Below are 27,553 nucleotides of genomic sequence, written 5' to 3'. Positions count from 1 at the left end.
CTCCCCCTCCAGCCCCTCCTCCTCTGGGCTTTGTCCCTTTCCCGGGCCAGGAGGTCACCTGATTCCTTTGTCCTCCAACCCTTTAGCTCTCACCTTGCAGGGGGGAAGGGCCCAGGCCATCAGTTGCCAGGAAACAGGGTGTCGGCCATTCTCTGTGTCCAGACCCCTGCACACACCTGCCCTCTAGGGCTCTGCAATGATCATACACCCTTACCCCACCCCCTAGATACTTAAGAACTGCATAGGGGAAACTGAGGCACCCGCACACTATTCAGAGGAAGCATTAAGAACAGTCCCACTTCGTCACACCAAGCCACACAGTTGAGCCTGGGGGGCACCCCAGAGGTCGCTGCCTTGTGTTTTCTGGTGGTTCCTGGCCTGCTGGTCTCTGCCATGTGCTGCCCCCAGGGCACACTCCAGGGGCTTCCTTTGCCTTGTGACGATTAATTCAAACCCACCTTCTGGCTGCCAAGCAGGCCCTTCACCCTGGCAGAGACCTGGGGTGCCTGGAGAGCGTGACCCCCAGGAGCTGCATGGCTGGCTCATCGGTCACCAGCCTGGGGCCCAGTTCCACAGGCCTTGGCCAGGGAAGTCAGTGTGTGTGGGAAGTCTGGGGCTGCACCTGGCAGCCCCTCCCGGGTCTGTGCTGGATTCTCCTGGGAGATTTGTGGCAGCCTGGATTCCTAGCTATAGCCGCGGGCCCCAACCCACCTGCAGACGGGAGAGCGGCTCTTCATATTGAAACCTCCTCCCCTGTGAGCGCCCATCCAGCGGCAACCCATGGGGTGGGGGCTGGGGGTAGGACCAGCCCCCTAACTCCATTCCCTACAGAGAACCAGACCTGACAGCCAGAGCCCGGCCATTCGGGCCCACCGATCTACTGCCTTGGCGGAATACAAGGGTAGCTGCTGCTGCTGCACTTCGGGACTTGGGGGCCACCTGGCCCCACAGCACAGCTGTCCACTCCCTGCACCCAGCCCCACTGCTCCAGTGGACTCCAGGCCCAGGGGTTCAGGCAAAGCTGATGGTCTCCATTTAGACTGCCCAGCTGGGGATCTGGAGAGGACGTGGGATGGACCCGGCCCGAGCTGGCTGCCAGATCCAGGGTGTTGCATGCCCCGGGGAGAAGCAGCAACCACATGTGCTCCCCATGTGGACCATGGGACCAGGAGACTGCCTGGCTCCAGGGAGAGCCAACTTTGACTTCTCCCGCTCTAGATGCGCAGCTGAAGGCGGTGCTGTGGTCACGTGGGTGGGGGGTGACAGGTCTCTTCCTCCTCCCTTGTCTGCCCTGGAGCCCGTTGAGGGGGGGGCGTGGATTGTCAGCAGGATCAGTGCAATGCCGGGACACCTGTGTAGCCAGGCGCCGCGCCGACTGAGTGCCCTGAGGGGCTGTGGGCTTTGGAAATAACAGCCCTCCCTGAGAACCCAGGCCGGCTGCAAGAAGCGGAACCAGAGCCAGGGTTTTGCGCCAATGGGGCCCTGCGCCGGCTCAGCCTTTCTGCCACGAGCTGAGACGTCCCAGTGCCCCAGCAATCCCCTGCCGTGAGTCCCTGCCCGGGAAGGGCTCAGGGGAGAGTCTGGGCCAAGCCCCTGGGCCAAGCAGAGGCAGGTTCCTGGGCCGGGCATGTGCCGGCCAGGGTGGCGGTGCCCAAGGCCACGTCGGTGTGAGGGCTTCCGGCTCTGGGACAACAGGGACAGTGCACAGGGAAGGCTGGGGGACTCCTCACAGAGCTTCAGCCCGGGCTCTCACCATTTGCCCTGACCCCTGCTGGCCTCCCCAGCACCCCTCCGCCCCCTCCTGAGGAGGGGGTGCCCCTGAGCAGCTGTGCCTGCGGCAGCAGGGAGGAGCTGGGGGCAGTGCTGCGAGGAGGGAATCTGAGGCAGTGGAGTGGAAGGGGGGAGACTTTCCCCCCATGTCCCTGCTCCATCTTGCCAGCAGCCGTTTTCGCTGCCCCAGCCTCCCACAGTGAGTGGGGTGGGTGGGTAGGAGCAAGGGGGCCTGGCACAGGGTCAGCAGCAGGGAGCAGGCAGGTGCTGCTCTGGGGCTGCCAGGGCACCTGCCCCATGACCCACCGCCCACGCAGCATGGCGCCGGGCACAGCTCCCTCTGCCTCCCCCTCCCAGGCCACGACTCCTAGACCCAGCAGCCCTCAGGGGACCAGGCAGGCCACGTCACCCCCATGCTACGGCTCTGTCCTCGGGCCTCGCCTCCTGGGTGCTGTCGCAGGGAAGCTCCCGGCGCCCCCATGCCGCAGGGCCCAGCCCCAGTGCCCCAACAATGACCCCCGTGCCAAGCCTGGGGAGCCTCTGCCCAGGGCTTGCAGCACCATGGGCCAGCCAGACCATCCCCCACACGGTGAAGCCATCCAAGGGCAGCGCTTAGCCCAGTACGCTGGCATCACCCCTCCCCCCCCCAAGGGACACCCCCTAAATAGCCCCCGACCCTGCCTCACCCAGCAGCCAGTTATCAGAGCCCCTACAAGCCCCCCTGCCCTGACACAGACAGAGCTGTGTCACTGCACCGTGCCCCCTCGCCAGCCACCGACCCACCACCCCTCGGCAACACAATGCCACACCCACTTCCTGCCTCTGCACTGACACAGCCGCCAACCTGCCGGCCCTCTGCACCCCCACCCATCCTGCCGCCCTCTGAATGCCCCACACAGCTCTGGGCGGCCCAAGGGCTCTCTCTATCTGCCGCCCTGAGACCCCTTCATGTCGCTCAGCACGGCCGGAGAGCGCCCAGTGCCCAGCCAGGCGTGAACAATTCCCAGCTCACTAACCCCCACCCCCCCCCCAGTGCCCAGCCAGGCGTGAACAATTCCCAGCTCACTAACCCGCCCCCCGCAGTGCCCAGCCAGGCGTGAACAATTCCCAGCTCACTACCCGCCCCCCGCAGTGCCCAGCCAGGCATGAACAATTCCCAGCTCACTAACCCCCCCCCCCCCCAGTGCCCAGCCAGGCGTGAACAATTCCCGGCTCACTAACCCCCCCCCTGCAGTGCCCAGCCAGGCCGTGAACAATTCCCAGCTCACTAACCCCCCCCGCAGTGCCCAGCCAGGCGTGAACAATTCCCAGCTCACTACCCGCCCCCCGCAGTGCCCAGCCAGGCATGAACAATTCCCAGCTCACTAACCCCCCCCCCCCCCAGTGCCCAGCCAGGCGTGAACAATTCCCGGCTCACTAACCCCCCCCCTGCAGTGCCCAGCCAGGCGTGAACAATTCCCAGCTCACTAACCCCCCCCGCAGTGCCCAGCCAGGCGTGAACAATTCCCAGCCCACTACCCCCACCCCCCGCAGTGCCCAGCCAGGCGTGAACAATTCCCAGCTCACTACCCGCTCCCCCCAGTGCCCAGCCAGGCGTGAACAATTCCCAGCTCACTACCCCCCCCCCAGTGCCCAGCCAGGCGTGAACAATTCCCAGCTCACTAACCCCCCCCCGCAGTGCCCAGCCAGGCGTGAACAATTCCCAGCTCACTAACCCGCCCCCCCCCAGTGCCCAGCCAGGCGTGAACAATTCCCAGCTCACTAACCCCCCCCGCAGTGCCCAGCCAGGCGTGAACAATTCCCAGCTCACTAACCCCCCCTGCAGTGCCCAGCCAGGCGTGAACAATTCCCAGCTCACTAACCCCCCCCTGCAGTGCCCAGCCAGGCGTGAACAATTCCCAGCTCACTAACCCGCCCCCCCCAGTGCCCAGCCAGGCGTGAACAATTCCCAGCTCACTAACCCGCCCCCCCCCAGTGCCCAGCCAGGCGTGAACAATTCCCAGCTCACTAACCCCCCCCCCGCAGTGCCCAGCCAGGCGTGAACAATTCCCAGCTCACTAACCCGCCCCCCCAGTGCCCAGCCAGGCGTGAACAATTCCCAGCTCACTAACCCGCCCCCCCCAGTGCCCAGCCAGGCGTGAACAATTCCCAGCTCACTAACCCCCCCCCGCAGTGCCCAGCCAGGCGTGAACAATTCCCAGCTCACTACCCGCCCCCCAGTGCCCAGCCAGGCGTGAACAATTCCCAGCTCACTAACCCGCCCCCCCCAGTGCCCAGCCAGGCGTGAACAATTCCCAGCTCACTAACCCGCCCCCCCCCAGTGCCCAGCCAGGCGTGAACAATTCCCGGCTCACTAACCCGCCCCCCCCCAGTGCCCAGCCAGGCGTGAACAATTCCCAGCTCACTAAGCCCCCCCCCGCTGTGCCCAGCCAGGCGTGAACAATTCCCAGCTCACTACCCGCCCCCCCCAGTGCCCAGCCAGGCGTGAACAATTCCCAGCTCACTAAGCCCCCCCCCCCGCTGTGCCCAGCCAGGCGTGAACAATTCCCAGCTCACTACCCGCCCCCCCCAGTGCCCAGCCAGGCGTGAACAATTCCCAGCTCACTAAGCCCCCCCCCGCTGTGCCCAGCCAGGCGTGAACAATTCCCAGCTCACTACCCCCCCCTGCAGTGCCCAGCCAGGCGTGAACAATTCCCAGCTCACTAACCCCCCCCGCAGTGCCCAGCCAGGCATGAACAATTCCCAGCTCACTAACCCGCCCCCCCCAGTGCCCAGCCAGGCGTGAACAATTCCCAGCTCACTAACCCCCACCCCAGTGCCCAGCCAGGCGTGAACAATTCCCAGCTCACTACCCGCCCCCCCCAGTGCCCAGCCAGGCGTGAACAATTCCCAGCTCACTAACCCGCCCCCCCCAGTGCCCAGCCAGGCGTGAACAATTCCCAGCTCACTAACCCCCCCCGCAGTGCCCAGCCAGGCGTGAACAATTCCCAGCTCACTACCCGCCCCCCCCAGTGCCCAGCCAGGCGTGAACAATTCCCAGCTCACTAAGCCCCCCCCCGCTGTGCCCAGCCAGGCGTGAACAATTCCCAGCTCACTAAGCCCCCCCCGCTGTGCCCAGCCAGGCGTGAACAATTCCCAGCTCACTACCCGCCCCCCGCAGTGCCCAGCCAGGCGTGAACAATTCCCAGCTCACTAACCCGCCCCCCAGTGCCCAGCCAGGTGAGAACAATTCCCAGCTCACTAACCCCCCCCTGCAGTGCCCAGCCAGGTGTGAACAATTCCCAGCTCACTAACCCCCCCCCCCGCAGTGCCCAGCCAGGTGTGAACAATTCCCAGCTCACTAAGCACCCCCCCCCCCGCAGTGCCCAGCCAGGCGTGAACAATTCCTGGCTCACTAACCCCCACCCCCCCCCCCCAGTGCCCAGCCAGGCGTGAACAATTCCCGGCTCACTAACCCCCACCCCCCCCCCAGTGCCCAGTCAGGCGTGAACAATTCCCAGCCCACTACCCCCACCCCCCCAGCTGACTGCCAGGATCCGGGGACAGGCTGGGCGCTCAAACCACACAAAGTGCTGTGCTGAGATTCACAGCGGGTCTGCTCTGCCCGCCTCAGAGACGGGGAATGGCCAGGCTCAGGTTGCAACGCTCCGGCCTGCCTAGCCGCATGGAGCAGTGCCTGGTGGGGGCTTCCCCCTGCCCAGGAGTCGATCCCCCGCCCCGCAGAGCCCCCGGCTCAGGGGCTGGAGTCTGTTTCCTCCACAGAACTGCGAAGGCTCCAGCCCCCGGCCCTGGGTCCCAGCCATGCACGCTGCTGCAGGCTGACGGGCTGCCCAGGGTGGGTGAGGCGGAGCGACACCCGGCAAGGAGGGAGCCCAGCGGGACTCGGCGCCCGGGTGCAGCTGCAGGGCAGCAGCGAGGACACAGCTCAGCAGACTGCTGGGGACCCCGCTCCCCTGGGGGCCCGACATGGACTCCCTGGCAGCCAGTGATGTGCGGAGCACCGTGCGTAGCCGGGCAGCAGAGCGCCGGGGGAAAGCCATGGGCTCACCCCACAGCCAGCCCTGTGCCCCAGCTGGCAATGCCCAGCCAGGCCAGGCTGACAATTCACAGCAGAGGGGAGAAATCTCCCGACAGAAGCAGAAGCCAAAGCGACTCAATCACTGGCCACTAACTCAGTGGGGAGAAAAATAACTTTACAAATTCTGGGTCCAGGCCCCCCCAGCCCTGGTCCGGTTCTGGGGTGAATCAGGAGCAGCACCGTGGAGCCAAGCTGGTGGGAGAGGAGTGCCAGGCCCAGAGACTCTGTGCCATGCTCTGGTTGTAGAGCACCCGTACAATATTCTGCTGCCCTGTGAGAAGCAGCCGGTGCCACAGTAAATGCAATGCCCATGGGGTGAGCACGGCTTCCTGGGCCGCGTTCCACGTTCCCTAGGGCCTCACTGACAGGAACCAATTGCCCCTTGCATACCGTGGACCCCCAGTACCTGCTCCCACAGGGCCCGTCCCATGCAGGCGGTACCCCTGCTCCCCCCACGGTGAAAGGCACCCACTGCACAAGGCCCACATCAGCCCCACATGTGATGAAGTGGGACTGTTCTTAATATTTCCTCTGAATATTGTGGGGGTGCCTCAGTTTCCCCCGTGCAGTTCTTAAGTATCTAGGGGGTGGGGTAAGGGTGTGTGATCTTTGCAGAGCCCTAGAGGGCAGGTCTGTGCAGGGGTCTGGACACAGAGAATGGCCGACACCCTGTTTCCTGGCAACTGATGGCCTGGGCCCTTCCCCCCTGCAAGGTGAGAGCTAAAGGGTTGGAGAACAAAGGAATCCGGTGACCTCCTGGCCCGGGAAAGGGACAAAGCCCAGAGGAGGAGGGGCTGGAGAGAGTTTCAGTTTGGGGCTGACTGGGGACATGGAGTGAAGTGCAGACGGGGTTGTCTGGCTCACTGCTCCCCAAAATGGACCTGGCTGAGGGGTCCTGTTCTCTGCACCTACAAGCTCTGTGTGAGACCATGTTTCTGTCGTCTAATAAACCTTCTGTTTTACTGGCTGGCTGAGAGTCACGTCTGATTGTAAAGTTGGGGTGCAGGACCCTCTGGCTTCCCCAGGAGCCCGCCTGGGTGGACTCGCTGTGGGAAGCGCACGGAGGGGCAGAGGAGGCTGAATGCTCCGAGGTCAGACCCAGGAAGGTGGAAGCTGTGTGAGCTGTGTGTCCTGAAGACAGTCTGTTCACAGAAAGGAGACTTCCCCAGAGTCCGGCCTGGCTTCATAGGGAGCAGTTCCAGAGCATCGCCCGGGGACTCCGTGACAACTGGTGGCAGTGGTGGGATGTACTGCACCCCATGGATGGTGCTTCCTGCAGTAAGTGGCGGGGGAGCAGTAAAACGAAGGGGGATTGACGAGGACCAGGCGTGCTGAAGGCTCAGAGAGGAGAGGTTTTGGGGGGCGGTTAACCCCTGGGAGTGTGTGACCAGCGAGAAGGACTGTGCAGTAATGGGGTCCCCCTGGGGACTGTGGTGAGCAGTCTCAGGGGCGGAGGAGCCTGTGGCTTGGCCCTGGGAGAGAGAAGGACTTTTGCGGTAACAGGGTTCCCCTGGGGATTGCAGCGAGCAGTCCAAGGGGCGGAGGAGTCTGCAGCTCGACACTGGCAAAGAGGAGGTGACCTCGAGAAGGGCTGGCACACTAGGGGTTCTCCTTGGAAACCGTGGGGAGCTGAGAGCGCACAGGCCTGTGAGTCCACAACAACGTGGGAAGAGCGGAGTGATGGCCTGTCACCGTCTCCTGAAGAAGGACATTGTAACCCTGTGCAGAAAGAGAGGGTTGCGCATTGGAAAGTTCACCAAAGCACAGTTAACCGTGCAGCTGGAGGAGGATGACTGCTCTAAGGAGCAGATTCCTGACCCCAAATGGGACTATAGCAGGATCTGGGAGCAGCTGGAGTAGTATCCAGGCATCACCAAGACTCCTGTCCCCGACCTGATGGGGGTCTTCACGATCGGGTTCCCCATCGGGGGATCGGAGACGGACGGGATTGGAGCCGAGTCCGAGAGAGCAAGAGGACTGTGGGAGACAGCGAGAGCCTGAGAAAGAGCTGCAGAAGCAGCAGCAGCATGAACTGGCGGTGGGGGAGCGGAGAGGCCTAGGGGACCTCCCAGGGGTGAGTGGGGATAGACCCCGGGGGGCCAGTTCCGCAGGGAACCTCGAGACTAAACTGCTGCCCCTGGTTAAGGATGGGGGGGGGATGTGGATGCCACCTCACTGCCTTTGAGCAGGCTGGCGATTTGAACCAGCGGGACCCTGCGGAAAAGCCCCGGTGTCTAGCTCCCTTGCTGGGTCCCAAGGCCATAGACTCCGTCAGCCAGATGGGTGGGGAGGTGGACAGGCTCCCACTCCTGACCCCAACCTATATGTCTGTGTGGAGTTTCCTGGGGTCAGGCCCCTCGGACCTCTAGTGGGAGCGGAAGGTGATGGTCAATGGGGAGACATTCCTGGGGTGGCGAGATCCTGGGACAGAGAGAACTGTTGTCAGGCCCTGGGTGGTGCAGCCTCAGATACTGAGGGGCTGTGTGAGCTGGGTGAGGGTCCCAGGGATGAAGCCCCTCACCCTGCCTATGGCCCAGATCCCTGGTGCAGACCCAGGAGGGGTGGGTCTGGCTGGTCTTTGGGGTTCTCCAAGATATCAGCTGTGAGACCCTGCTGGGGAGTGACTGTGTCTCTTTGGTTCAGGACACAGACCTTGCTCCTGTAATGGCAAAGGGTTTGAATTTTAATCCAGGGAACCAATCAGCGGAGAGGGAAATGGTCCGTGAAAATGCAGATGACCCGTCTGGCAGCGGGGAGGAGACCACAGCTGAGTGGGGGGAGACACAGGCAGGGCAGGGGATCTGTGGGGAGTGGCAAGGTGCTTGGTAAGGAAAGTCTGGATGAGCCTAGGCAGCCTTGTGAGCTGATGACTTTGTCTAGTCAGCAGGGTGGGAAGGCGAGGAGAGCGGAAGATGAGTGTCCCTGGACCTTACCTGTTAGCTGGGTGGAGAATTGTGACAGTGAAGTGAGCTGTAGCTCACGAAAGCTTATGCTCAAATAAATTGGTTAGTCTCTAAGGTGCCACAAGTACTCCTTTTCTTTTAGTGAACGAAATGTGCCTGTGTCTGTCAGGGGTATTGACTTGCCTATGGAGGGAGCTACCTTGGTCTCCAAGCAGTTGTCTGTGACCAGCCTTGTGTGCTGGGACCAGGGGAAAGAGATCCCAAGCTGTGTGTCTGGGAAAGGAAAAAGTGTGTCCGGCTCTTTGTCTGTGGAGCAGACAGAAGGGGCCTTTCAGCCTGTGATGGCTGAGAATAGTGCAGTTGTCTCAGAGTTTGTTCTGGATTCAGCTAAAGCCCAAGAAAGGAATGGTCCTAAGTTTGTGTCTGCTCAGGAGAATGGCACTGTACCTAGGTTGCATCCAGTTAGTGTCTACGCAAAATCCCAGAGACCAGACAATTCTGGTGCTTGTATTTTGCCTGTTGCTAGTGTGTGGTTGGGAAAGGGTGTAGCAACTCTGACTAATCAGGGTGAGATCCTAGCCCGGGCACAAGGAGAGCATGAAGGTGATGTGATTGTGTTACCTACTGATGGTGTGGAAACCTGTAGCAAGAAGGAAAAGATTCCTGAACTTGTGTGTGGCAAAGGGAAGGAGAATGCTTCTGACCTTTTATCTAGGAAGTCTGTCAGTTTGCCTGAAAGGGGATTGGGTAGGAATCTGCCGGATGGGCCAGGGGTGATTCTGGATGTAAGTGAGACCCAGAAAGAGTCTGTTGTTGTTCAGGAAAATGTTTCTCTAGAGCAAGTCCTAGGTGAAGAGGGTAAGGGCAGAATTTCTGTGAAGGGTGAATTGTTGCATAGAAAAGCCCTAGGGAAAGGAATCCTCATGGAGTTTTTGCAAGCAGTTTACTGCAACTGAAGGGTGTGAAAGTGATTTAATCAAGAAAAGAACAGGAGTACTTGTGGCACCTTAGAGACTAACAAATTTATTTGAGCATAAGCTTTCGTGAGCTACAGCTCACTTCATTGGATGCATCTCTAAGGTGCCTCAAGTACTCCTTTTCTTTTTGCGAATACAGTCTAACACGGCTGCTACTCTGAAACTTAATCAAGAGAGTTTCAGTTCCTAACAGCCAGAAGTTTTCTGTTGTGAATGGATCCACTGACTTTCCTGTTGAAGGATCCAGTGTGAATAGCTTTGAGGTGGTCTCAGATGGGGTGAAAGCTGTTAAGGAAGTTAAACAGTCCTATAACCAAGTGGCTGTGTTTGGCCAGCTTGTTGGGGAGACAAGATTGTTGAGAAAGGGATGTCTCCATGCTAGTTCTGGAAGTGAACAGTATGTGGCCCAGGTCCAGATGGGGGCTCTTAACCAAGAGAGCCCGAATTGCAGCCCTCCAGATTGGAGCGCTGGGAGAAGACCCGATCCCAGTTTGACCCCCAGGGGTTTTAGGGTGGCAAAAGGGCACGGGCCACATAAACCTTCCCGCATGCGGTGTGCAAGTGCTATCGACCACCCCTGACCTAAGGGAGGGCGTGAAACTGGAAGGGCCTGGTGTAACTCCCACCAAGGAACGAGAGAGATGCTGGGGCATCCATGGGAACGTTGGTGGCTTCAAATTTCCCCAGGTTATCGGCTAAAGTGACCCCGCTCAGTTCGGTCTCGAAGGGGGGAGAGATGTGACGAAGCGGGACTGTTCTTAATGTTTCCTCTGAATAGTGTGGGGGTGCCTCAGTTTCCCCCATGAAGTTCTTAAGTATCTAGGTGATGGGATAAGGGTGTATGATTGTTGCAGAGCTCTAGAGGGCAGGTGTGTGCAGGGGTCTGGACACAGAGAATGGCCAACACCCTGTTTCCTGGCAACTGATGGCCTGGCCCTTTCCCCCCTGCAAGGTGAGAGCTAAAGGGTTGGAGAACAAAGGAATCCGGTGACCTCCTGGCCTGGGAAAGGGACAGAGCCCAGAGGAGGAGGGGCTGGAGAGAGTTTCAGTTTGGGGCTGGCTGGGGACATGGAGTGAAGTGCAGACGGGGTTGTCTGGCTCACTGCCCCCCAAAATGGACCTGGCTGAGGGGTCCTGTTCTCTGCACCTACAAGCTCTGTGTTAGACCATGTTCCTGTCGTCTAATAAACCTTCTGTTTTACTGGCTGGCTGAGAGTCACGTCTGACTGCGGAGTTGGGAGGCAGGACCCTCTGGCTTCCCCAGGACCCCGCCTGGGCGGACTCGCTGTGGGAAGCACATGGAGGGGCAGAGGAGGCTGAATGCTCCGAGGTCAGACTGAGGAAGGTGGAAGCTGGGTGAGCTGTGGTTCCTGGAGACAGGCTGCTCCTAGAGAGGAGACTGCCCCAGAGTCCTGACTGGCTTCGTAGGGAGCAGTTCCAGAGCATCGCCCGGGTACTCCGTGACACCACAGTACACAGACCTTGCAGGACCTAGGGGGATTTCACCATGAAAGAGAGAAGCCTTGAGGGGCTTGCCTGGCCCACGGCTGCCCTCAGCCCTGACCTGCCCCCACCGCACACTGCTGGAGGTGAGGGAAGACCTCAGGCCACGCACTCAGACTCCAACCCTGCACTCCTGATGCTCAGAGCCCATCTGTCCAGAACTCCCAGGCACACCAGCCTCCTGTCCCAGATGACAGCACTGCAGGAGGGAGCAGCATGGACGTGTTCGGAGAACAGGCAGAGTGGGGTTCTTGCTCTTTCACCCCAGGCAATGTCTCCTTTGGGCAGAGGCCTGGGAGATTCCAGGGGGGAAGCCGAGAGCAGACAGAACGGGGCATGGAACGGAAGTGCTGGCTGGAGCCCAGACTGTGCCCCCTGCCAGGAGGCTGCTCCCAAAGGGCACTTCAGGATGGGACTCTGGGCTCCTGCAGGGCTGACTCACTGCCGAGCAGCTGCAGTTACCTGCCCTGTGAGTGAGCAGGGAACCGGCCCAGGAAGTGCTTCCTTTTCCCAGTGAGAACCCTCTGACTCACAGCCCCAGCCTCCGACCTGCCCAGGGCAGCAGTCTCAACCTTGCCCTGCACTGCAGGGGGAGGGGCCTGGCTGTCTCCCCGCTCAGCACAAGGCTACTGATGACAACTCCTCCCGCAAGTTCCCATCCCAGATCCCCCTCACAGGGGTCTAGCCACCCAGGCAGGACAAAATCAGCTGGCATGAGCCTGCAGGGCTGGGAGAGTGATGGCTGCCTGCCTGCAGCTCCCTGCTGGACCCCCCCCCCCTTTGCTGGGGGCACCTGCCCGCTGGCTGGCAACCAGAGCAGGGGGAACTGGTGATCAGGACTCCTGGGTTCCTTTCCTGGCTCTGCCGCTGCCTTCCTGTGTCTCTGTGCCTCGGTTCCCCTCTGTGCACCGGGAGGGTTAGTGACCCTGTCCCATCTGTCTGGGAGCTGGGGGAAGGGGACGATGACCCGCCCAGGCCAGTCCTATCATTATGACTCTACCTGCCTGGGAAGGAACGAGCCACATTTGCTGTGGACCCAAGCTCCCAGCAGCCACAAGGAACAGACTGGGCCAGCTAGCAGTGACTGTGTGCAGAAGGACCCCCGCCTCCCAGCCAGCCCTGCCCACAGCCAGGCTCCTTTGGGCACTTAACATAAAGGGCCCCAGGAGCAGCTGCTCCGTTGCAGCACCCAGGCAGGGCCCTCTCTGTGCTAGCAGGAGAGACAGGGAGCTCTGAGGCCCACGCAGGAGCCAGGCACAGACCTGGATCCCAGCCCAGCTCCAGGGGTCCTGCCTCTGCTGCCCCCGTGCCCAACAGCTGCCAGGCTTTCAGGGAAGTCCCGATGCTACTCGGGGCCCCCTAGACAAGATGCCCTGAGCCGGCTGGGAGCAGAGCAGGGGATGGTGCACTCGAGCAGCACAGGGCCCCAAGTACAACCTCTGAGCCTGCCCCAGCCAGGCCCATAGCAGGAGGGGCAGGTATTCCTGCCCTGGCCATGGAGGCAGCTCTTCCTGGAGCAGCCTGGCATGGAGCCTGCGCTGCAGCCAACAGGATGTGTTGGGACAGGACCTGCTGCTTCCAGGCAAACCTGCTGGAGGTGAATGAGAGCAACTCGTCCTGCCCTGCCCCGCCCCGCCCGCACACTCCAGTGGGCTGCGCTCAGGATGGACCCTCTTCCCCGCTGGCATGGTGCACAGGGCAGGCCCCTGCTCTTCCGGGGTGAGGGGCCAGGCTGCCCCCTCTCGGGGCGGGAGCCTGCAGGGGCCAGGCTCTGTGCTATCCATCTGAGCAGCCTCCCCACACCCACAGACTGGAGTGGAGCTGTACAGAGACAGGGCCCATAAACCACTGTGGGCACGTGAGGCTGGGATGGGTCCACCTGGGGCAGGGATTGGAGGCAGGGCTGAGCCCAGCACAAGCCAGAGAATTGACCTGGCACATCACAGGCAGGATGGGGCATACACAGAGCTCTAGCTGTCCCACCCAGCACCACAGGCCCGATCCTGATCACGGCATCTCAATGCTACCATGTACAACAGACACTGCACCTGCCCCTGAGCACCAAGCCCCAGATAGCACATGGCCAGGAAGAACTTGCTGCATTCACCCTGCCAGAGCAAATGGCGTCCAGTCTGAGCTGCCAGGGAGGACCCGTGGGGAGTGCCCCCCACCAGCACTTCCCCAGGGCAGCGCTGGGCAGGGCAGTCCCCTCGAGCACCCATGGGTCGCTGGTCTGGTCGCAGCAGAGCAGGAGGGAAACCAAGATGGCAGGCTGGGGCATTACTGGGACAAAGGCTGCAGAGTCTGACCCCGCTGGGTGGCAGGGAGCATCCCCATGCCCGTGGGTCCCTGCCGTGCTCTCCCTGCAGCAGGTCCCCAGTGCCTTGCTCTGGCTGCTCACCCGCCCCCACCACCACAGCCCGGAGCATCCTGCAGCCGGTAACGGTTCCACTGTCACAAGTCCTGCGGGGTGGGCAGCGCCGTTATCCCTGCAGTACCAGGACCGACCCCAGAGCACAGCTTGGAACCCAGGCTGCCCAAGCCCCAGGCTAGTCCCTGATCACTGGGCAAACATGCTTCCTGTGCTCCGACCTCACCCAGCAGCTGGGAGCAGGGCAGGGCACTGGCCCCTCCCCAACTCCAGCAGGGCTGAGCTCTGCCAGGGCCCCCAGCACAAACCACGCAGGGTCCCGAGAGATCAGCACACAGGACAGACCACCAGGCTGCTCCCCCTGGCCCTGGCAGGCCAATTCCAGGGCAGACACACCAGAGCGCAGCCTGAGAGCAGGGGCATGATATACAGAGGAGAGACGTGCCAGAGCCTTGCCCATGGGACGGGATCCCTGTGCAACACCCTGGCCCAGCACACTAATGGCCTGCCCTGGCAAGGACGCACTAGGGAGGAGCCTCTGCTCCCAGCAACAAGGCAGGATGGGACCCAGCGGAGCGGAAAGCAAACCCCTTCCCTCCCCAGCGACCTGCTTTCTCATGTGCAGGGAAGTGCCAGCACCTCCCCTCCCCCACCATTCCAGGACCCAGTTCAAAGCTACCCTCTCTATTCACCCCTCCCTGGACCCGCTCCAGCCAAACACACAGACCCTGCCTTTCCCCCACCCCCGCTTCTCCAGCCTGGCCTGGGGGCTTTCAGGCAGCCCCCCCATGCTGGGTGCAGAAGCCTGCTCTGCAGCGTCTGCTACCTGGAACCCCCTCGCTGGGGACAGCTCTGCCTCTTCACCCGCCTGACAGGGGAGCTCCCCCGGCTCTGACTGCCTGCGAGCGGCTCTTTCCTTGCTTCCCCCTTCCTTCGCTGTGTCCATCACTTACACCCACTGCCTGGCCTTACTGCACGGGCCAGCATGTACCGTGCCTGCCCAGGCTGCACCCCCTCTGCTGGCACGCTGCCACGCAGGAACCATTCGGAGGCATGCTCTGGCTTGCGGGGTAGGCAGGGCGCTGGTGTTTTGCAGCCTCAGCACCTAGCAGAGGTGTCACAAGGCATTTCAACACCAGGGAGAACGTAGGCTGCAGGATTGCACCACGAGCACCATCCCACTGGCCCCTGAGGGAGGTCACAGGGACGCTGGCAAGTGCTACGCACATCACCGTGGCTCTGGCCCCAGCATAAGCAGCCCTGCCGGGGGACAAGCAGGCCCTTCACAAGCCCAGGCCCCCTCCGCTCTCTTGGGGAAGCTGGGCTAGTCACTGTCCCTGGGTGGCCCCGGGTTCCCAGCCCGACAGGGAGTTCAGCGCAGGGGAAAGGCGCTTTCTAAGATCAGCAACAAACACCAGACAGGACAATCCTATCCAGCTCAGGAGTGGGGTCAACCCGCCGACATCTGGGCCCAAACTACACAGAGGAGTCCCTGAAGGCCCCCTCACGGGGGAAGTTCAAATACGTCACTGTGCAGCCACCCAGCCCCCAAGCCCAGCCCCTTAGTCCTCCAGCTGACCTACCCCAACCACCTCACCTCCTAATTCCTCCCTCTCTGGAGCACCAACAGGGGCTCAGCCCTGTACTCCTCAGGGCCACGTCAGAGCCCGGACACCTCCCTCCCTGTGGGGAACTGTGCAGGGAAGACATCCCCTGAGACTCCGCTCAGTCCCACACTGAGGGAAGAGTCCCCATGCTCAGCTCAGAGCCAAGTGCAGGGCAGGTTAGAACGTCCCAGAGAATTGTACGTCCTGGAGCAACACTCGCAGTCCACAGAGAACTCTCAAGCTGCAGGCCCAGCCCAGGGCAGCAGGGTGAGGAGGGATCCCCCCTGACAGCATCACCTCCCCATGTGCAACAGGTACTGGCCACAGGCGGAGGCAGGACCCAGGCAAGCGGGATCAGCGGTCAGGTCTGTCTCTACAGTGTATAACTTTCCTGCTGTGGCCAATGAAGGCTGGCAGGGGGTGAGCTGGGCCCCGGGAATCGGCCACCAGCAGGACACATGGGCTGCAACCCTGCAGCTCCCACAACCCAGCCCAGAGAATGGGGCCAGCCAGCGTGCACAGGCCCTAACCAAGCTGTTCCCTGCCCTCACATCCCCTGCCCCTGGAGCCAGTGGAGGGGCCTAGAAGCAGCAGTCAGGAGCCTCTCCCAAAAGCTGCTGTAACCCAGGCCCACGCACGGGAGCCAGAGAGGTGGGTGCGACTGGCAGGATGCTCTGTATGCTGCCACCGGGGCAGGGGCAGATCCCTCAGCAGGCGCCCGTCTCCTGTGCTGAGCCTCCCAGGGACACTCCGCAGCCTGGCGGGACGAGGGCCCAAAGGGCACTGCTGCTAGCACAGGACTAAGGGGCAGAGCGGACAGCCACAAAAGCAGCCTCAGCCCAATCCCACTGCCAGCCCAGCCACTCCAGAGGAGCCAGGCCTAGGGCCCTGGGCCAGACCAGACTCGTACATCACACACCACAGGGTGGGGAAGGCGTTTCTCTGATCTCCCTGGCTCCCACGTTCCCACCACCGGGAGCAATTCCACACGAATCCCCATGTCCCAGCCCAGCCCATCCTCCTTCCCACTGCTCTGGGCCTGGGCCACACGGTGCAGTCAATGGGGTCTTTGAGGCCAGAGACAGCCCTCCCCCCACGCACACCTGGAGCTCCCAGCTCTGCTCATTCAGGCCTCAGCTGCAGGCAGGCAGCAGGTCCCATCCCGCCGCCCTGACTGGCACAGCGCGACGCGGCCGGGCAGCAGCCTCCTGGGCGGACGTGAGCGTACGGCTACCCGGGCTCCAGAGTCGAGACCCAGGAGTCCCGGCTCCCAGTCCTGGTTCTGCTACTGGCTCCCTGTGGGAGCTCTGGGGAGTCCCTGCCCACCCCTGGGCTTCTGCTTCCCCTCCATTGCGGGGGAAACACATCCCTGGGGCCAGAGGTTTGCGAAGTACCTGCGGGCGGAAGGCGCTATGGAGAGGCATCATTCATGCAAACGGGCACATTTGTGACAACACGTGGGCAGCGCCGCCTGCATGTGCGGCAGCTAGTGCGAAAGTCTCTGCCCTTGGCGAGCCCACGAAGCACTGGCTAGGGGAGGGTGCACGGCCTTGCCCTCGTGCCTGCTGATGGGCATGGCACACACTGCGGGGACCTGTCGGCAGCGATCTCTGCCCCGGCCCAGGCCCCCAAGTCTCAGCGCCTTTAGTGCCCCAAGAAAAATCCTATGGGGCTCCCCCCGCTCCGTTCCTCCTCCCTCCTGCCGGCCCCACACGACCCCCACAGCCCCTCCCGCTGGGGGCCCCGCCACAACCCCTGCCCACAGCTCCAGCGGGTTCCCCTGCCAGCGGCGCCGGGCGCGGGGCGAGCTCCCAGCAGGAGACACCGGCCGGGCCGGGCCCCGCGGCCGCCCCCGCACTCACCGTAGTGCAGGCTGACCCGCGGCACCGTCTCCTCGGAGGCCGAGAGCAGCAGCAGGGCCCAGAGCGCCGGGGCCAGCAGGGAGAGCGAGAGGCCGAGCCCCATGGCCGGGCGGGCGGGCTCCGCTCCCGGGCAGCGCAGCGCAGCCAGCAGCGGGCGGCTCCGGCTCCGGCTCCGTCCGTCGGCTGCAAAACTTTCCGCCGCCCGCCGTGGCGGGGCCTCCTGCGGCAGCCAGACCTAGGGGCAGAGAGCGCTCAGCGTGGGCGGCCCGGCCCGCCCCATAGAGCCCAGCCCCCTGCCCGCTCCCCGGAACCCCGCCCCACCCCATAGAGCCCAGCCCCCCGGCCCGCTCCCCGGAACCCCGCCCCACCCCATAGAGCCCAGCCCCCCCGGCCCGCTCCCCGGAACCCCGCCCCACGGCCAGCCCCATAGAGCCCAGCCCCCCGGCCCACTCCCCGGAACCCCGCCCCACGGCCCGCCCCATAGAGCCCTGCCCGCTCCCCGGAACCCCGCCCCACGGCCCGCCCCATAGAGCCCTGCCCGCTCCCCGGAACCCCGCCCCACGGCCCGGCCGCCCCATGGCCAGCCCCATAGAGCTCACCCCCCTGCCCGCTCCCCGGAACCCCACCCCACGGCCCGCCCGCCCCCATGGCCAGCCCCCCTGCAACCCGGCCCCACGGCCCGCCCCATAGAGCCCAGCCCTCCTGCCCGCTCCCCGAAATCCCGCCCCACGGCCCGCCCCATAGAGCCCTGCCCGCTCCCCGGAACCCCGCCCCACGGCCCGCCCCATAGAGCCCTGCCCGCTCCCCGGAACCCCGCCCCACGGCCCGGCCGCCCCATGGCCAGCCCCATAGAGCTCACCCCCCTGCCCGCTCCCCGGAACCCCACCCCACGGCCCGCCCGCCCCATGGCCAGCCCCCCTGCAACCCGGCCCCACGGCCCGCCCCATAGAGCCCAGCCCTCCTGCCCGCTCCCCGAAATCCCGCCCACGGCCCGCCCGCCCCATGGCCAGTCCCATAGAGCCCAGCCCCCCTGCCCGCTCACCGGAACCCCGCCCCACGGCCCGCCCCATAGAGCCCAGCCCCCCTGCCCGCTCCCCGGAACCCCACCCCACGGCCCGGCCGCCCCATGGCCAGCCCCATAGAGCTCACCCCCCTGCCCGCTCCCCGGAACCCCACCCCACGGCCCGCCCGCCCCATGGCCAGCCCCCCTGCAACCCAGCCCCACGGCCCGCCCCATAGAGCCCAGCCCTCCTGCCCGCTCCCCGAAATCCCGCCCCACGGCCCGCCCCATAGAGCCCAGCCCCCCTGCCCGCTCCCCGGAACCCCGCCCCACGGCCCGCCCCATAGAGCCCAGCCCCCCTGCCCGCTCCTCGGAACCCCGCCCCACGGCCAGCCCCATAGAGCCCAGCCCCCCTGCCCGCTCCACGGCCCCCACTGCCCCCCGAAGGCAGCCAGACCTAGGGGGAGAGAGCGCTCAGCGTGGGCGGCCCCACGGCACGGCCGGCCCCCCGTGGATCCCCCGCCCCATGGCCACCCCCCACAGGCAGCCAGACCTAGGAAGGGACAGTATTGGCCGCCCCCCCCCACCCCCGTGCCAGCACCCCTCCCGTGTCAATTCTCGCGCCCCCTGCAACAGCACCCACCGCCTGCCCCCCACCCTTGCCCCCACTGTGTCTGTGCGAGCACCCCCTGCCTGCCCCCCACCAGTGCCAACACCCCCAGCACCCCTTGCCCCCACTGTGGGAGCACCGCTGCCCCCGGCAACAGTACCCATCCCGGACAGTGCCAGTACCCCCACTGCCACCCCACAGCATCAGTACCCCCCAGGCCCTGCCCCACAGCACCATCCCATTGCACTGCAGCACCGTCACCTTCCCCCCACACCCAGCCACCGCCACAGCACGGCCACGCTCCCAGTGCCCCCAGCAGCACGGGCCCCCGGCCACGCTCCCAGCGCCCCCAGCAGCACGGGCCCCCGGCCACGCAGCCCTGCCCAGGCCACAATGAGCTGTGAGGTTGCCCTTCCTGTAGCCCTGCCACGGCTCCGCTCTGCTCACAGGGGTGACTGAGGCTGGGCCGACCCGACCTAGACACACACACCCCATTCTGTCCCCCTGCCCCCCCGCCGTGCTACCCCCCATAGCCCCGCCACCACCCACCTCCCCCACTGCGCTAAGGCTGCCCCCCCCCCATGCCTGCTGCTGTCACAGCCCTCTGGCTCGGCCCCTCCGCCCCCCAGAGCATGCAGCTCCCTGCCCCGGGGCCGCGCACTCACCAGAAAGCAATCCCTTGCTAGTGCCTTTGCAGGCACACAGGAGCCCCAGGGGACTTCCCACCACTAAAAGGAGGGGGCCAGGACTGTGAGCAGTTTGGGGCTGGGCCCATCTCCCCCGCTGTGAGTGTGCAGCGCCTGGCACACAGAGCTGCAGCCTAGGCCTGCTGCAATACAGAGAATAAACAGCCAGGGTAGGGGGCCGCCCAGGCAGCACTGGGCTCCGCTCTGTGAGCCCAGCTGGGAACTCAGCATGTTTCTCTGTATGTACTGCCCGGCCAGCTGCCTCCCAAGATGGGCTTCCATCTGCTCCTGCCTGTGCAGGGGGCAGGACACATGGGCACAGCTGAGTCCCCATCCCTGGTGCAGCGGAGTGAAGGCTTGCCCTAGAGTCCTGCGCCTGCCTTGAGGAGGGTGACAGTGCACTACAGGTCGCACGCTCATGGATGGCTCATGTCACCGCTCACCCCTGCCCTGTGCAGGTCGCCCCTGGGCTGTGCTGGGGCTGAGGAGTGCAGCTGGTGCAGGGCCCTGCTGGAATGACTCCCATACACACAGGGCTCAGGGCCAGGAGGAGCCTGGCAGCATGCCCAGGACTGGCAGGCACAGTGTGGGACCAAAACATCCTTTCAGCGCCCGGCTGCAAACAAGCTCCAGCTAGTTCCCCTGGCAATAGGCCCCTTTGCTCCGTAAATCCATTGGCACCTGGAGCCCAGGTGTTTGGCTCGACCAGCCTGTCTCTCCCACCTATGCTCCTGGTTATTGCTCTGCCTCTGGGACAGTGCCGGGCTGGGCCTGAACAACAACCAATTCCTGGCCAAGACACTAGTTTACTTTCAGTTCAGCCAATGCCAGCCAAGACTGTAGCAGCGTGAGCTTCCCCCAAGCAGTGCCCTGTCAGCACCAGCTGGGACCTCAGTGCTGTGAGCTTTCCCCAGAGTGCCCTGTCAGCACCAGCTGGGACCTCAGTGCTGTGAGCTTTCCCCAGAGTGCCCTGTCAGCACCAGCTGGGACCCCAATGCTGTGAGCTTCCCCCAAGCAGTGCCCTGTCAGCACCAGCTGGGACCCCAATGCTGTGAGCTTCCCCCAAGCAGTGCCCTGTCAGCACCAGCTGGGACCCCAGTGCTGTGAGTGCCCCCTAAGCAGTGCCCTGCCGGTGCCAGGTAGGACTCCAGCAGGGTGAGCTCTCTTCCTCTCTAATACCATTGCTAATGCCAGAGCCTTCTTGAACTATAGAACTTTATTCTATTGACTGAATTTAAAAATGATTTTGGGCAGCTGGGAGAGTGAGAGGAAACCATGGCCCAGAGCCAGGGCCTAGACGCCATGGGGATGGGCACCTGGAAGATTCAGAACCCACCGGCCACCTGGATTGTTTGGAGAGCTGCTGTTCACCTGCTGCCTGCTCCCACGCAAGTCTGAGCCTCACACAAGGGCCCAAGGAACTGGCCACACTAGCCAGTGTCTGAAGCTATGCAAGTCACCACAGGATGAGCTTGGCGCCTGCAGCCCTTCACGCTCCGGCACCGCAGGGAGGTAACTGCTTCCAGGGAGGCTGCTGCTGCTACAGAGATCCCCTGAGAACTGCCTCCTCCCTAAGAGCAGCCTTGTGCCCCGGACAGAGCCAAGCTGCCTGGGAATGCCTCATCCTTGGCTGTACAAATACTAGGTAGAAGTGGTGAAGTGAGCTGGCCTCTGTAGGCAGCCCTGGTGAGGCTGTAACTGGGACTAGGTGTCGCTGCACTTCAAGCAGGTGGGAGAAATGCTGGAGAGAATTCAAAGGAGGGCCACAAAGCTGATCCAAAAAGAAAAGGAGGACTTGTGGCACCTTAGAGACTAACCAATTTATCTGAGCATAAGCTTTCGTAAGCTACAGCGGTGAGCTGTAGCTTACAAAAGCTTATGCTCAAATAAATTGGTTAGTCTCTAAGGTGCCACAAGTACTCCTTTTCTTTTTGCGAATACAGACTAACACGGCTGCTACTCTGAAAGCTGATCTAGGGGCTGGAAAAGAAGCCTTGTGGCTTAAGAAGCTTACCCAAGAGAAGGCTGGGAAGTGCCTGGATCCATGTCTCCAGCAGATCTGAGAAGCATCAGAGTCTGTATCTACCTGGGGAACAAATCTTTAATAATGGGCTTCAGTCTAGCAGAGAAAGATCTAACATGAGCCAATGGCTGGAAGTTGAAACTAGACAAATTCAGAATGGAAATAAGGCATAAATTTTCAATGTCCGAGTAATTAGCTACTCGGACAATTTACTGTGGTCAAGATGGATTCTCCCTCATGGAGCAGTTTAAATCAGGATTCTAACAGCTCTGCTCCAGGAATTATTTGGGGAAGTTCTCTGGCCTGTGATACAGACTGAATGATCCGTCACAAAGGCCTTGGCCCCATGGCCTGCCTTCCCAGCGTGTTCACAGCCCACCGGGGGAAGGATGGGCTGGGCCTGCCCTCACTGAGCCTTCCCCAGCAGCGCCAATGATCCCACACCAAGTGCGGATGGAGAAGAGAAGCCTGCCATACCCTCCCTGCACATGGGCAGGTTTCTTCCTCTTCCGGGATGGGTCCAGGAACTCCTGCCCTGCAGACGCTTTCTTGCCCTTGTGGCTAAGGGAGTCCAGAGCGCCACTGAAAGGTGCCAACCAGGCCCCATGTGTCGGCCTGGCACGGCGGCCCCAGCCCCCCGGGAACAGAGCGAAGTCCTGCACTGGCCTGTTCCAATGGGACGAGCTCCCAGCAGGGCCCACATGGACGGGATCCTTCACAGCCCCACTGGGGCGCAGCTCCGGGACAGCCCCTGGGCACGACAGCCACGACCCAACAGTCTGTGGCGCCTGCTTTGTCCCGGAGCGCCCTGGCTTTGAGCCCAGCTCGGTCCCTCCCTAGGCAGGAGATGGATGCTGTCAGGGCCAGAGCCTGGACATTGGGCCCCTCAGGCGGGACAGGGGAAGGGATGCTTGTGGTGCCTGATCTGCCCTCACCACTGTCACTGTGCCATGAGCCAGCTGCCCAGCCCTGCCGCCATTTCACCTCCCTGGCTCCAGACATTGGGGGCTGGGACTCACGGGCCCAGAAGGTGCTGGAGCTCAGCGGGGGAGGGGAGGGGAATGTGCAGGGGCCCTTTGGAGAAACACCCGGATTCCTCTGGAGGTTACCATGGCAACAAGTTAGTAATGACAGTGACATTTTGCCATGGCAACATGAGTGAGAGAATTGCCCCTATTTGTGGTTGCCAAGAATTCCCGGGCTCAGGCTGGTGCAAGGATCCCAGGCCCCAGCCCCGTGGGGTGAGGAGCTGAGGCCCGAGGAGAGTGAAAGGCAGGGGAAAGACCGAGGAGGGAGCCCCATTCTGTCCTTTCCTGCAGCTCCTGCCTCAGTTCTGGGCCCTCCCTCCCCCGGGTCACCTGCTTTGTTTACCAAATAGCTATTTCTCTTCCTTCCCGAGCTCTGTGCTCCTAGGGACTGGCTGCTCAGTCCCTCCCTGCCCCACCTTACGGGCCCTTAGCCCATGGAAACACTGCAAGGGGGAGGGTGTTGCCCGACCAGCATCATCGCGGGCGCTGGTTCCGCAGGGACCGACTCCCCTGCAGTGGGGGCATGGGTCCCGTCGCAGAGTTGAGGGGTGCTGCAAAGGGAGGGGCTGGTGTGGTGGGGGTCCAGCCCTGAGCATGAGGCTGGAGTGAGGTGCAACCCCCTGGAGCCCGCGCAGCCCCTGGAGACGCCAGGGCAGGGCCGTGACCCTGGCACCGAGGGGATTTCACGCTCAGCGACTCAGACCCGCCCCCCATTGTCACCCACGGCTGCTGTTGGTTTTTCCCCTCCCTTGATGGCATCATTATTAGAGAGAGCGACAGCGGCCCGTCAGGAGGGAGCACCCTCTGCCATGGGACCTGGGGACTGTGACATCACCACGCGCTGCTGTGGGAGCGGGTGTGACATCACCACGCGCTGCTGTGGGAGCGGGTGTGACATCACAGACATGGGTGTGCCTGGCCACTGCGGCCTGTTCAGCTGGAAGCCACAGGCTTCCCCATGCCCTCTGACCCCTCCCCAATGGGCCTCTCCTGGGGCTGGGGGGACATTGGTCTGAAAGCAGGGAGAGGGGTGCTAAGAGTTGGCAGGAGAGGGAGCCAATAGGAAGTGGGGGAGGGTGGTGACAGGACGGGATAGGGGCCTGGGGTTGAGGGGGGAGGGAGCAGGGGGTTGCCTGCCCCTTCCCTCCCAGGCTAGCTGCAGATCCTGTTCCTCCAGCCGAGGTCTGGGCACCGTGATGGGCAGCACCGTGTGTGGGAGGGGAGGGGATGTACCACGTGCACTCCAGTAACAATCTCACCCGAGCGGGTGCAGAGGCCTACCCCCGTAAGAGCTTGCTGCAGACTGCCAGGAGCAGCCCCCCACCTCAAACCTGCTCCCTCTGAGTCGGGTCTGGTCCCAGCTGCTGGCAGCCAGGCCTGCGTACCAGAAGCTCCCATTTATTTCCTCCCTTGTGGGCGTGGGGGGAGGGAAGGGGGCAGCAGGAGCAAGGGTTCCTGGCACAGATGCAGCATGCATGGCACAGGCCAGGCATTCACACACATGTGCAAGGCCACATGTTCCTGCTCAGTCTCACACACCCAGGCAGCGTAGGTAATGGCTTGTGGGCGTGCATGCACACAGCTACACTGCCCACCCTGTGTGCAGCTTCCCCATCCTGTGGGGTTGGGGGGAGGAAGGGTTTGGCACATGTGCACACCCCAGGGACCCAGACACCCGTGTGCAGACATGACATGCATGCACACAGACACACACACAGATGTGCACAGACACACACACACTCAGAGCTCGACGTTCAGCATGAGGAGTGCTTGATTTGAACAATTAAATGAGCTGCCCTGGTGGAAAGGGACTTGCGGTGAAGGAGGAGAGGGAAAGGGAGGGGAGACCAGCCTCTGCTGCTTTCCAGCCCTCAGCCCCTTGTCAGTCTGGGGCCCAGGAGGGATTTCCAGGCAGCTGGGTAAGAGGAGAGGAAACGCACTCTGAACCAGGCCCCGCAGGGGCTCTTGTGTTCAGATGGGCAGGGCTGGGGATGGCTGGACGCTGGGGCATTGCTCTCTCACCAGGCTCAGGGCACCGCATGGGATACACTCGCGTCCGCTCGTAAACAGCAGCTGCTGCTCTGGGGAGAGGCTAACATGGTAGCTGCACGTTGGAAGGGAGCCTGTTGGGAACATCACCCCACATACCCCCAATACTGGCCTCCAGGCAGCACCTGTCTCCACCCACCAAAACAAATACATAGAAACCACTCTGGGGTTACACACGGAGCCCGCCCCACGGGACCATCCAGCCCAGCCACGTCCTGCCCTTGTTTTGGCGGGTGTAGCCTCCCGCTCTCTGGTCTCCCCAACACCCATCAGCTGCTCAGAGCAGGCCCCTTGCCCGTGGTGCTCACCATGTCCACTCAAGGCCCTGCACTGGCTCCCTGTGACACAAAGGATGGGTCGCGATTCTGTGTCAGCAACTCTTCTCAGGCTTGACATACTCACTACACCGCATGCTGTCATGTCCTGTATCTAACCGGTGTCATGTACAAACTGGTAACGCGCAGGTCCTGACAACCACTGTGTGTATGCCCAGGGCTCCCCCTGCGCCAGCTGGGGCTTGCGGCACCCCCCATTCAAACGCTCTCTCCAGGACAAGGGAAGAGGGGATCAGGCCGCTGGGCCCTGGTACAGATGTGTGGGGAGGGGGGTGCTCTGCACCGACACACCAGTACCTGGAATCAGTCCCCCCCCTTTCCTCTCTGGCTGTCTCCATGGTCACCATCAGGTGAGTGCTGGGGGGTAGTCCCAGGATTTCCCTGGGATCCAGACAGACAGACTGACACACCCACCACAGGCCCCACTGCAGAGCCACAGGCTGCCCGGAGAACACAGGGCAGGGGAGCTCTTCCAGGCCCTCGGCCTCACAGTCAGAGGTACAGATATACCCCCCAGAGCTCCCCCAGCCCCCTGCACGCACCGCCTCCACATCCACACCAGCCCCACACACAGCCCCCTGCACGCACAACCCCGGACAGCCGGTGCACACACAGCCCCCTGCACGCACAACCCCGGACAGCCGGTGCACACACAGCCCCCTGCACGCACAACTCCGGACAGCCGGTGCACACACAGCCCCACACCTACACCAACCCCCCACACCCCCCTGCACACACAGCCCCACACCTACACCAACCCCCCCACACCCCCCTGCACACACAGCGCCCCCCATACAGCCGCTGCACACATAGACCCCACATCCACACCAGCCCCACGCACAGCCCCCTGCACGCACAACCCCGGACAGCCCCCTGCACACACAGCCCCACACCTACACCAACCCCCCACACCCCCCTGCACACACAGCGCCCCCCATACAGCCGCTGCACACATAGACCCCACATCCACAGCAGCCCCCCCACAGTCCCCTGTACACACAGCCCCCCCACATCCACCAGCCCCACGCATACAGCCGCTGCACACAGCCCCACATCCACACCAGCCCCCTGTACACACAGCCCCCCCCACCCCCCGCCTTGCCATAGAGCACCCCCGCCCCCCGCCCGGGTCCTCACCAGCTCGGACGCCTCCGGCCCCGCTGCCCGGGCGGGAATGTCCCCGGCGGGAGCCCCCCGCTCGGCTCGGCTCCGCGCCGCCTCCTGCCCGGCGGGGCGGGGTCTGCGCGGCCCCCAGCCCGAGAGCGAGGGGCGGCCGGGCTCGCCGCAGACCCCGCCCGGGCTCGCCAGCCCCCCGCACCTCGGCCGCTGGGGCCAGGCTGGGCCCCGCCCCGTGCTCAGGGGCTCGCCGGGCCGGGGCGAGGCGGGGGTCACCCGCAGGGCTCCGTCCCAAGCCCCTGCCCTGGGCAGCCCCAGAAAAGCTGGGAGAGAAGGCGGGAGGGCGCCCTGGAGCGCTGCCCCGGGAGCCCTGGGGACAGGAGCGGGCAGAGCCGGGCTGGAGCGGGCCAGTGTCCCCTGGCCGGATTCTCCATCCCGGTCCTGGGCCTGGGGGCTCTGTCCCAAACCGCTGCTCAGGGCTGGGAGCAGGGATCCCCGGGCAGGGCAGACTGGCTGGTCGGGGGGCCCTCTGTGTGCTAGCCGGCCAGCGTAACGAGGCAGCAGGGCGTTCGCCCACCCTTAGCTGGGTACCCCACATTCCTCAGGGTTGTCCCCTGTCCGTGGCTTCGTCTGGTGTAGGACGGGGGAGGCAGAGCGCACTGCTGGCGTGACCTCGCACACACCGTGCACGAGAGGTCACACGGCAGGCGTGGGATCCCACCGTTCCCAGAAGTACCGGAATGTCCAGCGTTCTGGGGGTGCGTGAGCGAGCCCCTGACAGCGGGGCGGGGAACGGCAGGGCTAGCCACAGCGCAGGCTCTGGCAAGCAGGAAGCGTGGGCTTGTCTGGGAGGCAGCTGCAAGTCAGAGCAGGAGGCCCCCAAACACTCCTGCTCCTGGGACCGCAGCAAGCTCCAGGCGCAGAAAGCAGGCATCTCGCGTCTGGGTGAGAGCCCAGAGATGGGTTATGGGACGTCACTCCATGGCAGGTCCAGGAGCCCCATCCCTCTCACTGCAAGGAAAGGTTTTACCTCCAGAGACATCAGGGGATGCCTCTTCAACTAGGCCACCCCATGGGCTGCAGCTGGCGTTTGCAAGGAGAGGGTCATTCTCCCTCTGCCCTTGTACAGATTGCAGTCTGCATCACCAGTCCTGTCCCATGTGGGACCCCATGCCCACAACACTCGCCCCCGCTGCACAGCCAGCTCCAGAAACTCATCAGCATTTCTAGCCCTTGTGGTTGCAAAGGGAAGTTAAAAAGCATGACCCACTTGTAAGCAATGGAGGGAGGTCTGCCTGAGTCTGCAGAGAGCCTGAAACCATCTCTCTAAGAGGGGTGCTGCCCCAGGCATCTCTACAGGTGGGAAGCCTGCGTGTGCCAGCGGATGGTGTGCGCAGAAAGCTCCGAACCAGGGGCCAGCATGAAATACGCTGACTGTAATGTCGAAGAACAGGGCTGAGTGACTGGCTGAGCAGGTCCCTCACTTCCATTCTGAGTTCAGTGAACCCTCTGGCACGTGAACATCTCTCTGATGCTGCTGCAGCTCCAGGGGCCTCACCCCAGAGCCTGGGTCCAGCTTGCTGCAGAGCCCCTTGGCCGTGTCGCTCCCGGGCAGCATCTGGCACTGGGGAAGGT

The 27,553-nt window shown here is 63.3% G+C and overlaps 1 protein-coding gene across 2 annotated transcripts in view; it reads right to left on the bottom strand.

Moving 5' to 3' along the window:
* The window catches only part of SEMA4B (semaphorin 4B), a 53,684-nt gene extending 27,552 nt beyond the window's left edge, over positions 1–26,132 (bottom strand). Inside the window, exons 1-2 of one of the 2 annotated variants that reach the window (XM_037910331.2) lie at positions 25,940–26,132; positions 17,072–17,306 (exon numbers count right to left, since the gene is read on the bottom strand). In XM_037910331.2, coding sequence (XP_037766259.1) covers positions 17,072–17,174 — 103 coding nt within the window. In that variant the 5' untranslated portion in view covers positions 17,175–17,306; positions 25,940–26,132. Of the gene's footprint in view, positions 1–17,071; positions 17,375–25,939 lie in introns of those variants that run through there. The other variant, XM_043523461.1, reaches the window with a different exon arrangement.
* Between the last annotated feature and the right edge of the window lie 1,421 nt (positions 26,133–27,553).

The sequence above is a fragment of the Chelonia mydas genome, chromosome 10 (genome assembly GCF_015237465.2).
Source record: "Chelonia mydas isolate rCheMyd1 chromosome 10, rCheMyd1.pri.v2, whole genome shotgun sequence".
Lineage (NCBI taxonomy): Eukaryota > Metazoa > Chordata > Testudines > Cheloniidae > Chelonia > Chelonia mydas.
The sequence above is the reverse complement of the archived record's forward strand: the minus strand, read 5'-3'. Positions and strand labels throughout refer to the sequence as shown.